This window comes from Strongylocentrotus purpuratus, unplaced genomic scaffold, assembly GCF_000002235.5.
Source record: "Strongylocentrotus purpuratus isolate Spur 01 unplaced genomic scaffold, Spur_5.0 spur5_scaffold_15, whole genome shotgun sequence".
In the NCBI taxonomy this organism is placed as follows: Eukaryota; Metazoa; Echinodermata; class Echinoidea; order Camarodonta; family Strongylocentrotidae; genus Strongylocentrotus; species Strongylocentrotus purpuratus.
Window position 1 is genome coordinate 24327536 of NW_022145600.1, and position 15986 is coordinate 24343521.

Consider the following 15986-nt stretch of genomic DNA (forward strand, 5'->3'; position numbering starts at 1 on the left):
TAAACGAACCATTTTTGAAACCGAACAGGTAGAGATATCAGATGAAGAATGAAAAGTTAATAAAGAATGAAGAATATTATAGTACCCCCCCCCCCCCCCGACTCATCCTCCCATGCCGGTGCGAGTTAGAGTGGGTCTGCGGGTTGATCGGATACATAATAAGATTAAAACATATTTGTAAATCTTCCCTTCCCTTTCCTTCAAAATAGATTAATCATGGAACTGCTTTTAACTGCTGGATTTAAACCTGCAAATTGTAAAAGACGCTTCTATGCACGCTGCAAAGAACCCGGAACCTTTAAAAGAACCGTATAACAATTTTAAAATGCAGAAAATTAGAGATGGAGACTGCTGAAGGTTGAACGAAATCGGACAAAAAAATAGAAATTTATGAATTTTTGACAGATGTAATATTATACGCATGGGCACGTCAATTTGACGTTGTGTGGGATAGTATCCCATTAGTTTCAACACACAAAGTGACTAAATTAAATGCAGTGTTAACTTTTGAAATGTGTAACTCAAGAGAGTTTTTTTTATACGAGGACATTATTCTATACATGATTATATATTTTTGAGAAGTGCCCAAAGTGAGATGAAATTTAGGAGAAAAATATAAATAAATAATATTCTTTTTATAGACGACAGACGGGAGAGTACTGTTGTCCATGACTACATCACAATCCACTAACCAAACTGCTCATTTGAGATTCGCATAGAATTAGCGATCTATATTTTAAACATCCAAATCTTTTATCTTGCGATTTATTTCAAACTTTCGCCAATTGTTTCTATTATTTTTCTCCTTTCATACAAATGAACTTATTCAAAAGACTGGATTTCCTTCATAGTTTACTTGATTTAGGAATTTTTCCTTGTCTCATGCATAAACCATACACGTTTTTAACACGGAATCGAAAGAAAAAAGAAATGCTATTGTGACGGTCAGCGTAAAATCTAACTTGTTCATTTTTATAAAACTGACTTGAAACACCAAAATATATATGTGGGACTGATTTTTCGATCTTTTCATATATTTTTGTCTATTTCACTTGTTTAATTGCTGAGTTATACTGTCAGGCTGACTTACCATTATTCTAAATGTCTGTACTCTCGGAATAAGGCTCTTACTTTATTTTGATCAATATATTTCTCTTTGTATAAAGGTTACAAATTATTTGATGTAATCGCACTTACTTTGAAATAGTTATTGCGAAGATTTATGAATATTCATGTGCGTACATATTCGCGTGGTTAAAGCATACGCGCATAGCGCATGGTAGTGCGCTGATATGTGATAGCCGAGTTTGATCGATGTGGCTAGGCTGTACACTTTGGCATTAGATGCGCTGTGAAACTGACCTGTCTGTGAACCTTGTTGAACCGAGATTTACGGTAATTATTCCTTTCGTTTCCGCCCATTGCTATTCATATGCAGATTAGCTGATTTGCATTGCACCAACAACAAATGTTGATCAATCTATTGGACTTTGTACCAAAATTGATGTTTTAATGTTTATTTTAGAGTTAAATGTGTATTTTCATGGTTTTTAAGGCCGAATCGAATACAGGCCAGAAGCAGATTGGCCAAAATCTAGCCAAAATGGGATGGCCCAAAACTAGCCAAAATGGGATGGCCCAAAACTAGCCAAATTGGTATTGTGCATATGATTAGTATGACTGCTGTGTATATGGATGCTTGTTATATTGGTATTCATTTATCAGATAATAGTTATCAATATGTATGCTTGGAACTGAAACAGAATACACAAAATGGACATGAATTCTTGGATTTTATATTACTGTGCCAGTAATTATTTATTGAATAATGCAACACTTAATAAAATGTCTTTACAATTATATTGCATTACAGAGATGTCAGTTCAGAAATCACAGTCACTGTTAAGAAATGAGCATTGGAAGTGGTGAACATATTCCCTTTATTTATTACTTTTGGTTGAGAGATTTTACTCTTTGTAGCTAATAAATCATTAGCTACGCTGAAATTAGGTGTACTTCAGGTCGCTGGATAGTTTGACTAACTGATCCTTTGCGGGTATACCTAAAGGTCTAACCAATTCCAATCTGGTTTCTGTGACAAGTAGTTCTAAGAATGTTTATACATGTACAAACTTTTATCTATTTGTGAGATATTGAATATTAGTGCTACTGCTTATTATTCAATGGAGGACTGATTATTTAATTGGTCATTGGAACATTTTCTCTTTTATTATCGATTTTTACTCTAGACTATAGACCATATCTGCTGTGTGACCTAATACATTACTAGTAATATGAATTTCTGGAGGACGAGGCTGAGGGCCTCAGTAACTTAGTCTGTCACCTGTACCTAGTAGTTTAAGAATATATCTATCTACATGTAAAGCAGTTGTAACTTATATATATTGAACATTTGTATATTTAATAATTGTATTCTATATAGTTGTACTTTAAATATATTCGTCATATTTATGAACAAAGTAAATACGATCTGATGCTATTACTTGCATAAGATTTAGTCACTTGTAAATAGATTCACAATTCAACAATTAATGATGTACAAATTAATATAAGTAGCTTATGTATTTATGGAGCTGTAACTTACATGTATATTTTATCTTAGTAACACTTATTGATAATGATCCCTTAATAAGCACTGAATTACAGAGAGCAAGGAACGAATCCCTAGACAAACCGGTTGTCTTAAGATTGAAGTACGTTTAGAACTGATTAGTAATTCTGGAAGTTAGCAATAGGATAGGAATTGGAAATTTGAGGCTATAACCTATTGTAAAGACCTAAGGATTAAAGATCGCATGGTTATGCCGACAGAGTGAGCTGCCATGACGAGATTAGGGGTGGATAGACCAGTAAGTAAAATACCCGTTGAGCGGTGAATCCGAATACCATAAGTTGATTATGCCTAGGCAATAAGAAGGAAGGCAGTTAAGTATTTGTACTTGAACTTGGAATGAAGTAATTATTGGATGGCTGCTGGTCAGCCTAGATTGACCGTAAGATGAAGTGGCTATGTTGTGCCCGGAATAGAATTACTTTCTCATGTTTTAGAAGGAAAGAAAAGGTACACTTTGGAATAGAATTCAGTTGCTAATGATCTATTATTGTAACATCTTAAACCTGTCCCTATAGAACTCTTTAACATAATACTGCATCTACTATTATAGTCTATACAATTAAGTTAGTATCACTTAGGTAAATGATTGGTTGTCTGACAAAAGTGACAACACATCTGTATATAATGTACATTTGAACTCTTATACTTAGTAATTGCATTGCATACATTTTCGAGTTGAATTACGTCAACGTTGAATTAGGCATGAAAGCCTCACTGTTAATTGAAATCCATTAATAAAGTGTTACTTGTTATTTGTTCACCTGAACAATTAGGCTGACAGATTCATTCTTATAAGTTACAGTAATACATGTCTGGTTACACATTAGTTACAGTAGTTAGTTAAGTGTGAATGGTGATTGGTACTTTTACATCTTCTTTAGATAGCGCGATTGAGAACTTGAAGAACGAAATCATTGTCTGGTTCTATTCAGACACTTATCCATGTCATTGTGCCTTTAGATTGCTCGCTACCTTATGGGAGGATTGGGATAGAGGACGTGAGAGAAAGTGCCCCAAGATACGAGTGCGAATAATGTGTGTGTTTTAACTGCGTGTACAGGACACCCAGTGTGCCCTGTCACATGTTTGCAGTGTGTTGTGCAGAACGTTAGAGAATCTGAGCTGTACAAGTCTGATACAAATATTAGGATTAAATCATGCTTACAGAGTACTGACAGAATTATTCAGATCTTATGATGATGCTTTAACTCACCTAAATGAAGAAATACAAGCTACTTGAAGTGTGGAACAGTGTGGAGATGAGCCAGGCTGCTCGTGGCACGAGTTGAATCTAGCGCGAATGTTTACGAGAGCCCAGGGTTCAGGTCAAAGGTTGACCATTAGTGCGTTGTGTTGAATTCAAGAGGTGCGAAATGAGCCAATGAGAAGGCTGTGATTTGTGAATAATTAAGTCATTTAAATATCGTTTATTGTGTGATCCAACAGGTCTGGTATTAATCTCTTTACAACATCAAGTTGTAAAGAGAAGAGAATCTAGCGCTCTTAATAAAGACTAGATGGTGGCAGCTTACTGTGTTGTGAATGTTGACTTGATTTTGGTGGCAAGCGATGCAAGCACCCCCCCCCCCTTTCTCTCTCACTGGGGAATTACAACACCACCACCCCTCTTCCTCTTTACCCCCCTTCTTCCTTCCTCTATTGTATTATCTATTAACCACCCCCCCCCCCCCTATTGCGTCACATTTGGTGGCAGCGGTGGGATGATTTCGTTCGAACAAAATGGCGCATTTTTCTTGAGAAATTTTGTAGTTGCAAATAATTAGAGATGAGTATTCTTCCAGTGAATTTTTGAGGTGAATTGGCAAGTAAAAGTACCAGCAAGTTGTTTACGATGTTTTAGACATGACAGATAAACTTTAGCATTAAGTAGCTAATGTGAACCAGACTAAGTACGTTACTAACTTACAAGTAGGGTTACTGTATATTAAGTATGGTTATGCTATGGCTTGATGTTGATGGCGACAAATCCACTGAGGGTTATTGATGCCGGACACTCGTGAGCAAGGCTCTGGTTGAAGAGAAGGGCTGATCACTGACTAACTTTTGCTTGAATCTATTCCATGAGCTGACTTTTACTGTGTGCAGTGCACGGCATACATGTAATTATGTAGATTGTGCTTAAGTGGTTATGAGTTAGCAGAATTGGTATTGAGGTCTGAATCGAGTGGGTCAAGACTAAAGCTTAAGCAAGAGACAGCAAGGATCTGTTGAGCCGATAGTTTAGTTTGTATTCGAGTAAGGCAGTCAAAGGAGTACTGCCGTTACTGTGAAATAAAGGACTCGAGTTCAGAATCAATAGTCATCCAGAAGTGCATACCAAGCTATACCAAGAGTAATAGTGTACCTATAGTTACTTAGTTAAGATTTAGTTAGTGTACTCTACATAACATGCACAATGAATATTCAATGTGAATAAATATTAAGAAGGAGCTCTACTCCTTTTACATTGTAAAGGTACAAGGTGACAGATATTTTTGTTGGTTACTCAAAATTAATCAAATAGGGATTTACGAGATTGAGATGGATGCTCCTGTTAGTGAGCAACCTGGAGAAATGGCAGCCGGTGACTCTGGCAATGATGAGAAAGAAGTCCAAAGACGCTGGGCAATAGACGAGCGAGATCCGGAAATCGCTGTTGAGATGTCAGGCTTTGGAGATGCTATACCTGGAGAGAGGCGCCAGGTGTTAACACCTACTGACTTCCAGAATCATCCGCTTTATGTTGCGAGTAACCAATCCACCGACTCTAGGAGACGAAGAGGTTCAAACTCTGGAATGAGAGATGTTCTTCCAGACAAGTTTGCAGGCAGAATTCCATGGACAGATTATCGCCGACATTTTGATGTCTGCATGAGGCTAAATAGATGGAATGATGTGGAGGCTGGACAATTTCTAGCCACAAGACTTCAAGGAGCAGCACTGAAAGTGTTGAACAATATTCCCATTGGTCGTGAGCTTACTTATTCTGAACTTGCGTCACATTTGGAGCGTAGATTTGGTCCAGGAGAGGATGCTGAGAATTTCTTATTGGAATTGAGGACGAGGCGTCGTCAACCAAAGGAGAGCTTACAGGAGCTAGGTCAGGCAATCAGAGATTTAACTTGTCTGGCATACCCGGAGTTAAGCAGAGATGCACAAGAGAGGCTTGCACGAGGGCACTTTTCTGATGCTATCGAGGATGTAGAAGTTCGAGCAGGAATTTTCCGCGCCCATGCAATAACGCTTGATGATGCTATCCGAGCAGGATTGGCAACTGAGTCTTTCGGCAAGGCTGAGAAGGCTCGTGAACGTACTCGACCAGCTCGTCATGTTCGTAGCATGGAAAGCAATGTGGAACCAATCCCTGTAGACAAGATGAGAAAGGAAATTGATGGGTTAAAGTCAAGTCTTGGGGAGATGATGGAAATGATGAGGGAAATGAACATGGACAAATCCAAATCAGTAGGAATAGTTTGCTACAATTGTAGAGAGAATGGTCATATGGCAAAATACTGCCCTAAACAGACCCAGGGAAACGGAAGCAGACCATCCCGATGGACCGGGGGACGGTCAACTCAACAAGGTCCGAGGATGTAAATGCAGCCAGTTTAACTGTCTGCGTAATAAATGAGGCAAGGAGAGGAATGTACATTGCAGTTCGGATAAATGGAGTCGTAGTTAGTTTTCTCATTGATACTGGAGCTATGAGTACTATAATGTCACAAACGTTCTATAATAGGATTAGAAAAGATGAGGAAACTGATCTTCAATGCACTAATATCAAACTCCAGCAAGCTGATGGTGCACCAGTGAGAGTTTTTGGGACTACAACTATGAATATGCAAATTGGACAAGCTTATCTATCAACCAAATTTTTGGTAGCGAACATTCAGAATGATGGCATACTAGGTATGGATGTGTTACTAGCCACAAAGAGCACAATAGACTGTGACAAGTGTGAGCTGATAATGGATGGTAATGTCATTCAGTGTACAAACTCTGATGGAGGAACCTTGCTTACAAGACAGATTGATGTGAATGTGGATATTGATGTAGCTACCCAAGTTCCCGAATTTCTCCATGATTTATATGAGAAGTCTAAGGTGAATAATGACAGCTCAGATTATCTAAAACTTGCAAAACTTCTTTCTGACTACCAGGATGTGTTCTCCCGGGGTGATCATGACATTGGCAAGACAGACAAAGTGAGACATAGCATTCATACGACTTGCCTAGCACCAATCCGACAGCGACCACGACGTTCCCCAATTGGCCAAAGGGAAGAGATGGAAAAACAGGTAAAAGATATGCTAGATAGAGGCATTATTAAACCTTCAGCAAGCCCATGGTCTTCGCCTGTAGTGTTAGTGCCAAAGAAGGATGGATCAAAGAGGTTTTGTATTGATTATCGAGAGCTGAACAAGCACACGGTGAAAGACTCTTTTCCCCTTCCCCGGATTGATGAGTCGATCGATTATTTAGCTGGTGCAAAATACTTTTGCACACTGGATTTGGCAGCCGGTTATTGGCAGGTACCCCTCGACGAAGATGCAAAACTGAAGTCGGCATTCGTGGTGCCCGGAGGATTATTTCAGTTTGAAGTTATGCCATTCGGGCTATGTAATGCCCCATCAACGTTCGAACGACTAATGGAGAATATATTTGTTGGACTACAATGGAAGACCCTCCTCATCTATCTAGATGACATTGTTGTGTTTGGATCCACTGTTGAGGAAATGGTACACAGGTTAGAGGATGTGTTCATTCGTCTCCGAGAAGCTAAACTCAAACTGAAGCCTAAAAAATGTCACCTCTTCCAACGAGAAGTTCTCTACCTTGGACATGTTGTTTCAGAACGAGGAGTTAGCACGGACCCTGCAAAAACAGATGTGGTTAGGACCTGGCCTACACCTACCAATGCCACAGATGTAAGGAGTTTTCTGGGTTTAGCTTCTTACTACAGACGATTCGTGAAAAAGTTCTCGGATGTAGTCAAACCGCTCACTGCCCTTACCCAGAAAGAACATCCTTTCATTTGGACTGATGCATGTGAGATTGCATTCAGGACGATGAAAGAAAATCTTATCACTGCACCAATCCTTGCATATCCACAATTAGGAGTACCGTTCATTTTGGATACTGATGCTAGCAAGTATGGAATCGGAGCCGTCCTATCACAAGAGCAAGAGGGAAATGAAGTTGTAGTTGCCTATGCGAGCAGAACACTAAGTAAACCTGAGCAAAACTACTGTGTAACTAGAAGAGAACTGCTTGCTATTGTGGTTTTCTTGAAGCACTTCCGACATTATCTGTATGGACAAGAAGTGACGGTTCGGACAGACCATGGAGCTTTGAGATGGTTAATGAACTTTAAGAATCCTGAAGGTCAAGTAGCCAGATGGCTGGAAGTTGTTAGCCAGTATCGACTTACCTTAGTGCACAGAGCAGGTCGAATTCATTCTAATGCCGATGGATTATCTCGACGCCCCTGTTCACAGTGCGGCAGGCTTGATGATGTCTGCAATGATAAGAGATAGATTGAGTTAATACATAGACTATAGTTACTTATGACATGTTATATTTTATGGTGTTATTTCGTATATATATATATTTTTTTTTTATATACAGAATTCGTGTTATGATGAATAATGGAGACACCAACTAATGGAGATGCGATTGGACTTGAGGAGAGAGTAGAAGCGATAAGTTTTTCACCTTCTTTCACCTTTGCTGAAATAAGGAAAGCACAATTAATAGATGGTGATATCAGTGTTGTGTTGAAATGGAAAGAGAAGTCTCAATTGAAGCCAGAGTGGAAGGAAATGTCTATGCTATCTTCAGCAGTAAAGACATATTGGATAAACTGGGAGCTACTGGAAATAAAAGATGAGATTCTAGTTCGAAGATGGGAGTCAGATGATGGTAAGGAAGTGAACTGGAAAACTGTACTCCCCAAGTCCCTACGCTCAGTGGCCTTGGCTGATTTGCACGATGCAAAAACAGGAGCTCATCTAGGAGTAAACAAGACGTTACACAAACTTCAACGTAGATTCTACTGGGTAGGACTAGCCGCTGATGTACGCTCTTGGGTTAGGAAATGCACTGTGTGTGCACGGTCCAAGAATCCACCTAAGAAGAATAGAGCACCTTTGCAACAGTACAGAGTTGGAGCCCCGATGGAGAGAGTGGCTATGGATATTATGGGACCTTTGCCCGAGACAGATAAAGGAAATAGATATGTGTTGGTCATTGGAGACTATTTCACTAAATGGACTGAATCTTATGCTATGCCAAACCAAGAAGCCAAGACAGTGGCTAATATCTTTGTAGAGGAATTTGTATGCAGATATGGAATCCCAAATGAGCTCCACACTGATCAGGGCAGAAACTTTGAGTCTAACTTAATGAGTGAAGTATGTAAACTTCTAGGAATTAAGAAGACGCGTACGTGTCCTCTTCATCCCAGGAGTGATGGGATGATTGAAAGGTTTAACCGCACCTTGATTGGCATGGTGAGAACCCTCATCGATCCGGACAGGAACCAGAGAGATTGGGACGAGCTGCTTCCCCATGCCATGTTAGCTTACAGATCAAGTGTACAGGAGTCAACGGGAGAAACTCCGGCAATAATGATGTTGGGAAGAGAACTTTCATTGCCAGTAGATATATTGGTTGAGCGATCTTCATCTGTGGAAAATGGAAGTGAAATAGGAGATTATGCAGAGCAACTGAGAGATAAACTTCATGATGTGCATGATAGAGCCCGAAATAAACTTCGCTTGACGGGTGAACGCCAAGCTAAGATGTATGATAGGAACACTAGACTCACCAGTTATAAAGTTGGTGACTGGGTTTGGTTGTATGGAATAGAGAGGAAGAGAGGAGTGTGTCCTAAGCTAACCATGAAGTGGACTGGTCCTTACTTAGTTATCACTAAGCTTTCTGATGTGGTATATCGAATACAACGAAGTGAGAGATGTAAGCCTAAAGTAGTGCACTTAGACAGACTTAAGGGTTATGATGGTCCACCTCTGGAGACTTGGCTGAAACGTCATAATCCAGCTAGGACTCGGCGTGTGCCAGGACGATACCGAGATTAAAATGAATATTGGATGTGGGACTAATTTGTTTTTGTTTCTGTGTTTCTACCTCTTCCAGATTTACGATTTACGATGTTACTTCTTTGCAGTACATGCAAGGCTGGTTTTACTTCACGGGCAGAGCTAAACAGACACATGAAAGAGGCCCATGGACGTGAACTAACTCTAAAATGCGAGACTTGCGCATATGAAACCACTGAGGGGATTAAATTCCGTAGGCATTATAGGAGAACTCATAACCTCTCCAAAAGCGATACTTTAGCAGTGGCTTTCTCCGCGGCATCAGATCGTTATACGTTGAAGCAAGAAAACCTGAGAGAGGGGAAGGAAAGGAAAAGGAAGTTGGAAGAGGAGCGAGTAGGAGAAGGAATTGCTAAGAAGGCAAGAGAAGCAGAAAAGGAAAGAAGACAGAAGAGTAAGGATATTAACTCAGGATCTAGTACCCCTCTGCCAGTACTTTCGTTGAAATATTTGTACGAAACATTATCTTTGTCTCCAGGGGACTATTTCTCTGACTCTTTTGACAATCAACAACCAACCCTGGATACTGACGATCGACGACCAACCCTGGATACTGACGGTCGACGACCAACCCCGGATACCGCTGATCAACAACCAACCCTGGATACTGACGATCGACGACCAACCCTGGATACTGACGATCAACAACCAACCCCGGATACCGCTGATCAACAACCAACCCTGGATACTGACGATCGACAACCTACCCCAGACGCAACTGATGACCGACAGCCGACCCCAACTGACCCAAGACCAACACCAGACTTAGAGGAAGTAACGATTAGTTTAAACAGAGCAGCAACAGAAATTGGACGTATAAAACTGGTGTCAGTGACCGTCGTAACCGAGACTTATTATCATGTGCACGGGAAGGAAAAAAGAGGGAAGGTAGAGACGAAAACCTTTAATTTCGACGAAGACAGTAATGAGGAGTAATTTTTATTTATTGTGTATTTATAACTATTGAGAATTTTAATTATTGTATATTTATTGAAACTAGCGTTTAAGCCTACATTTATGCTGTAGTTAACAGAAGAAGAAAAAAAAAATACACATAGACCTGTATGTACTGTATATACACTACCATGTCAAAGTATGGTACATGTATGATAAGAAATGAGTGGTTGTATTTTTAATTTTTTTTTTTTTTTTTAGTCGCTGGGGACAGCGATTTAGAAGAAGGGAGGTAGTGTGACGGTCAGCGTAAAATCTAACTTGTTCATTTTTATAAAACTGACTTGAAACACCAAAATATATATGTGGGACTGATTTTTCGATCTTTTCATATATTTTTGTCTATTTCACTTGTTTAATTGCTGAGTTATACTGTCAGGCTGACTTACCATTATTCTAAATGTCTGTACTCTCGGAATAAGGCTCTTACTTTATTTTGATCAATATATTTCTCTTTGTATAAAGGTTACAAATTATTTGATGTAATCGCACTTACTTTGAAATAGTTATTGCGAAGATTTATGAATATTCATGTGCGTACATATTCGCGTGGTTAAAGCATACGCGCATAGCGCATGGTAGTGCGCTGATATGTGATAGCCGAGTTTGATCGATGTGGCTAGGCTGTACACTTTGGCATTAGATGCGCTGTGAAACTGACCTGTCTGTGAACCTTGTTGAACCGAGATTTACGGTAATTATTCCTTTCGTTTCCGCCCATTGCTATTCATATGCAGATTAGCTGATTTGCATTGCACCAACAACAAATGTTGATCAATCTATTGGACTTTGTACCAAAATTGATGTTTTAATGTTTATTTTAGAGTTAAATGTGTATTTTCATGGTTTTTAAGGCCGAATCGAATACAGGCCAGAAGCAGATTGGCCAAAATCTAGCCAAAATGGGATGGCCCAAAACTAGCCAAAATGGGATGGCCCAAAACTAGCCAAATTGGTATTGTGCATATGATTAGTATGACTGCTGTGTATATGGATGCTTGTTATATTGGTATTCATTTATCAGATAATAGTTATCAATATGTATGCTTGGAACTGAAACAGAATACACAAAATGGACATGAATTCTTGGATTTTATATTACTGTGCCAGTAATTATTTATTGAATAATGCAACACTTAATAAAATGTCTTTACAATTATATTGCATTACAGAGATGTCAGTTCAGAAATCACAGTCACTGTTAAGAAATGAGCATTGGAAGTGGTGAACATATTCCCTTTATTTATTACTTTTGGTTGAGAGATTTTACTCTTTGTAGCTAATAAATCATTAGCTACGCTGAAATTAGGTGTACTTCAGGTCGCTGGATAGTTTGACTAACTGATCCTTTGCGGGTATACCTAAAGGTCTAACCAATTCCAATCTGGTTTCTGTGACAAGTAGTTCTAAGAATGTTTATACATGTACAAACTTTTATCTATTTGTGAGATATTGAATATTAGTGCTACTGCTTATTATTCAATGGAGGACTGATTATTTAATTGGTCATTGGAACATTTTCTCTTTTATTATCGATTTTTACTCTAGACTATAGACCATATCTGCTGTGTGACCTAATACATTACTAGTAATATGAATTTCTGGAGGACGAGGCTGAGGGCCTCAGTAACTTAGTCTGTCACCTGTACCTAGTAGTTTAAGAATATATCTATCTACATGTAAAGCAGTTGTAACTTATATATATTGAACATTTGTATATTTAATAATTGTATTCTATATAGTTGTACTTTAAATATATTCGTCATATTTATGAACAAAGTAAATACGATCTGATGCTATTACTTGCATAAGATTTAGTCACTTGTAAATAGATTCACAATTCAACAATTAATGATGTACAAATTAATATAAGTAGCTTATGTATTTATGGAGCTGTAACTTACATGTATATTTTATCTTAGTAACACTTATTGATAATGATCCCTTAATAAGCACTGAATTACAGAGAGCAAGGAACGAATCCCTAGACAAACCGGTTGTCTTAAGATTGAAGTACGTTTAGAACTGATTAGTAATTCTGGAAGTTAGCAATAGGATAGGAATTGGAAATTTGAGGCTATAACCTATTGTAAAGACCTAAGGATTAAAGATCGCATGGTTATGCCGACAGAGTGAGCTGCCATGACGAGATTAGGGGTGGATAGACCAGTAAGTAAAATACCCGTTGAGCGGTGAATCCGAATACCATAAGTTGATTATGCCTAGGCAATAAGAAGGAAGGCAGTTAAGTATTTGTACTTGAACTTGGAATGAAGTAATTATTGGATGGCTGCTGGTCAGCCTAGATTGACCGTAAGATGAAGTGGCTATGTTGTGCCCGGAATAGAATTACTTTCTCATGTTTTAGAAGGAAAGAAAAGGTACACTTTGGAATAGAATTCAGTTGCTAATGATCTATTATTGTAACATCTTAAACCTGTCCCTATAGAACTCTTTAACATAATACTGCATCTACTATTATAGTCTATACAATTAAGTTAGTATCACTTAGGTAAATGATTGGTTGTCTGACAAAAGTGACAACACATCTGTATATAATGTACATTTGAACTCTTATACTTAGTAATTGCATTGCATACATTTTCGAGTTGAATTACGTCAACGTTGAATTAGGCATGAAAGCCTCACTGTTAATTGAAATCCATTAATAAAGTGTTACTTGTTATTTGTTCACCTGAACAATTAGGCTGACAGATTCATTCTTATAAGTTACAGTAATACATGTCTGGTTACACATTAGTTACAGTAGTTAGTTAAGTGTGAATGGTGATTGGTACTTTTACATCTTCTTTAGATAGCGCGATTGAGAACTTGAAGAACGAAATCATTGTCTGGTTCTATTCAGACACTTATCCATGTCATTGTGCCTTTAGATTGCTCGCTACCTTATGGGAGGATTGGGATAGAGGACGTGAGAGAAAGTGCCCCAAGATACGAGTGCGAATAATGTGTGTGTTTTAACTGCGTGTACAGGACACCCAGTGTGCCCTGTCACATGTTTGCAGTGTGTTGTGCAGAACGTTAGAGAATCTGAGCTGTACAAGTCTGATACAAATATTAGGATTAAATCATGCTTACAGAGTACTGACAGAATTATTCAGATCTTATGATGATGCTTTAACTCACCTAAATGAAGAAATACAAGCTACTTGAAGTGTGGAACAGTGTGGAGATGAGCCAGGCTGCTCGTGGCACGAGTTGAATCTAGCGCGAATGTTTACGAGAGCCCAGGGTTCAGGTCAAAGGTTGACCATTAGTGCGTTGTGTTGAATTCAAGAGGTGCGAAATGAGCCAATGAGAAGGCTGTGATTTGTGAATAATTAAGTCATTTAAATATCGTTTATTGTGTGATCCAACAGGTCTGGTATTAATCTCTTTACAACATCAAGTTGTAAAGAGAAGAGAATCTAGCGCTCTTAATAAAGACTAGATGGTGGCAGCTTACTGTGTTGTGAATGTTGACTTGATTTTGGTGGCAAGCGATGCAAGCACCCCCCCCCCCTTTCTCTCTCACTGGGGAATTACAACACCACCACCCCTCTTCCTCTTTACCCCCCTTCTTCCTTCCTCTATTGTATTATCTATTAACCACCCCCCCCCCCCCTATTGCGTCACACTATTTTGATAAACTGGCCCATTTGTCAAGCCGATTTAATGGACAATTTGTATATAGGCTAAACATGGATATCACATTTTGTAGATTTTTTTTTCTCCAAACATTGATTGAAATTACAGAAATCCAGAATTTGTTATATAAAAAGGTGACGCGAAATGGCTTCATGGTGGTGGTGGTGCCGTGGTGGTGGAGGGGTGGTGAACCTATTAGACTGATTGATTGAAGTAAGAAGAAGGAATTAAAGGCCCACTGCACTACTTGCAGCTACTTGCGCCCTCTATATAACCAACCATGCCTAATCGGTGACCATTGGTCCCCCATGATCCTCTTTTTCTTATGTTAACTGAGAGCTGAGTTGATGAGATAACCACCTGTCCAGTGACCTTGCAGGGCAGTCTAATCCCTCCTGTAAACTATGGCAGATACGCTTTAAGGGGTCGTTTACCTCTTGATCAAGCTTCCTTCCCCTCTTCATTTATTTTCCACCCATGTTATTTATCTCTTCGCATCCAATTCTCCATCTTTTCTGTATATTCTATGAGGTTATCTGTCACCCTGTACCTCATATTTACTGCCATTATAATGAAAACTCCTCTATCGAGGAAACGATAGAGATACATGTTATTCTACAAAAGGACTCTATTTCTCCTCCTCCTCTTCCTCCTCCTCTTTCTCCTCATCACCCTTCACCTACTCCATTTGTTCTTCTTCTTCTTCTTCGTCTTCTTCATCTTCTCCTTCTCCTCATCCTTCTTCTACCTCTTCTTACAATGTCATATTCTTCTTAATTTCTTCCTTTTCACTCAATAGGCATCATTAAAAAAAAAACGTAACAGTGGCTTTCAAAATGCATTTTCTCCACTGGCGATTTTTGTTCAAACTTTTTTTTTTTTGGGGGGGGGATGATGAAGCCAAAACTTTAATTTTGCTTGAGCCCCAACATAAACATCCCTTTCAAACACAGACCAAATATGCACCTCAAGGACATTTAGGAATTATGCCCTCACCCCTTTAACAAGATACTAGATCCATTCATAATTATGTTTTCTGGATAGTCCGAGAAACTTTGTATTTTGTATAAACAATTTAATATCGTTTTAAAATCCACTATACTTCACCGTCTTCTCATCATGCTGCACGATGAGTTACAGCGCCACCTCGGTAATATTAGAGAACAACCCACAATCCACAACACACAATCGAGTGAATGGACAGCCCGCGGGATGGACATGCCCTTCTTTTTAGAAATGGGCCTAGTTATATTTTCTTTCTAACTTTCTCTTTACCTCTTTTAGCATTCATGCTTCTCGTTCTTTTATATTCATCTGTTTCTTATGTTGTTGTTGTAGTTGTTCTTTTCTCGTTGTACTCTTCTTCTCAACTTCTTCCAGTTCAGTCTTCTTCTGTTCTCACCACCTTCCTAATTTTCTGCTTTGTAGATCTTCCCACGTTTCTTTTTCTCCTCCTCTTCTTTTCCCATTATTTTCATCATCACCATCATCACCTTCTTCGTTTTCCCTCTCCTTCTTTTTGTTCGTCTTTGGCTTCCCCTCCCCGCTCCCTCTTTTCCTCCCTATATATAGTCTCTTTTTTCCTCCCCTCCTTGTAGAAATACGAAGTTGAAAACCATCCAGAGAAT

General features: G+C 38.8%; 1 protein-coding gene and 2 long non-coding RNA genes across 5 annotated transcripts; 2 read left to right on the plus strand and 1 right to left on the minus strand.

The window, feature by feature from the left end:
* Positions 1-937: 937 nt before the first annotated feature.
* Positions 938-3401, plus strand: LOC115924108. The gene is made up of 2 exons (XR_004064186.1): positions 938-1395; positions 2250-3401. It is a non-coding gene; the product is annotated as an uncharacterized LOC115924108 (long non-coding RNA).
* LOC115924107 lies at positions 1785-14311 on the minus strand. Its single transcript, XR_004064185.1, has 3 exons — positions 13858-14311; positions 8067-8153; positions 1785-5999 (listed from the first exon to the last, which is right to left on the minus strand). It is a non-coding gene; the product is annotated as an uncharacterized LOC115924107 (long non-coding RNA).
* On the plus strand, positions 5156-13410 carry LOC115917903. 3 transcript variants are annotated; one of them, XM_030985877.1, is made up of 3 exons: positions 9135-9613; positions 9794-11404; positions 12259-13410. In XM_030985877.1, exons 1-2 carry the CDS (start codon positions 9145-9147, stop codon positions 10690-10692), a joined length of 1368 nt encoding a protein of 455 aa, XP_030841737.1. In that variant the 5' UTR covers positions 9135-9144; the 3' UTR covers positions 10693-11404; positions 12259-13410. The 3 variants fall into 3 exon arrangements, with proteins under 3 accessions (XP_030841738.1, XP_030841737.1, XP_030841736.1); XM_030985878.1 differs by lacking the exon at positions 9135-9613 and adding an exon at positions 5156-6933 and having other exon boundaries at positions 9794-13410; XM_030985876.1 differs by having other exon boundaries at positions 9794-13410.
* Positions 14312-15986: the final 1675 nt, after the last annotated feature.

What these genes read in the sequence shown, in the direction of transcription:
- LOC115917903 (XM_030985876.1), top strand. Translation starts at nt 9,145, where the DNA reads ATGGTGAGAACCCTCATCGATCCGGACAGGAACCAGAGAGATTGGGAC. An exon ending in AATACAACGAAGTGAGAGAT is followed by an intron (nt 9,614 to 9,793) that starts GTAAGCCTAAAG and finishes TACCTCTTCCAG; the next exon opens with ATTTACGATTTACGATGTTA.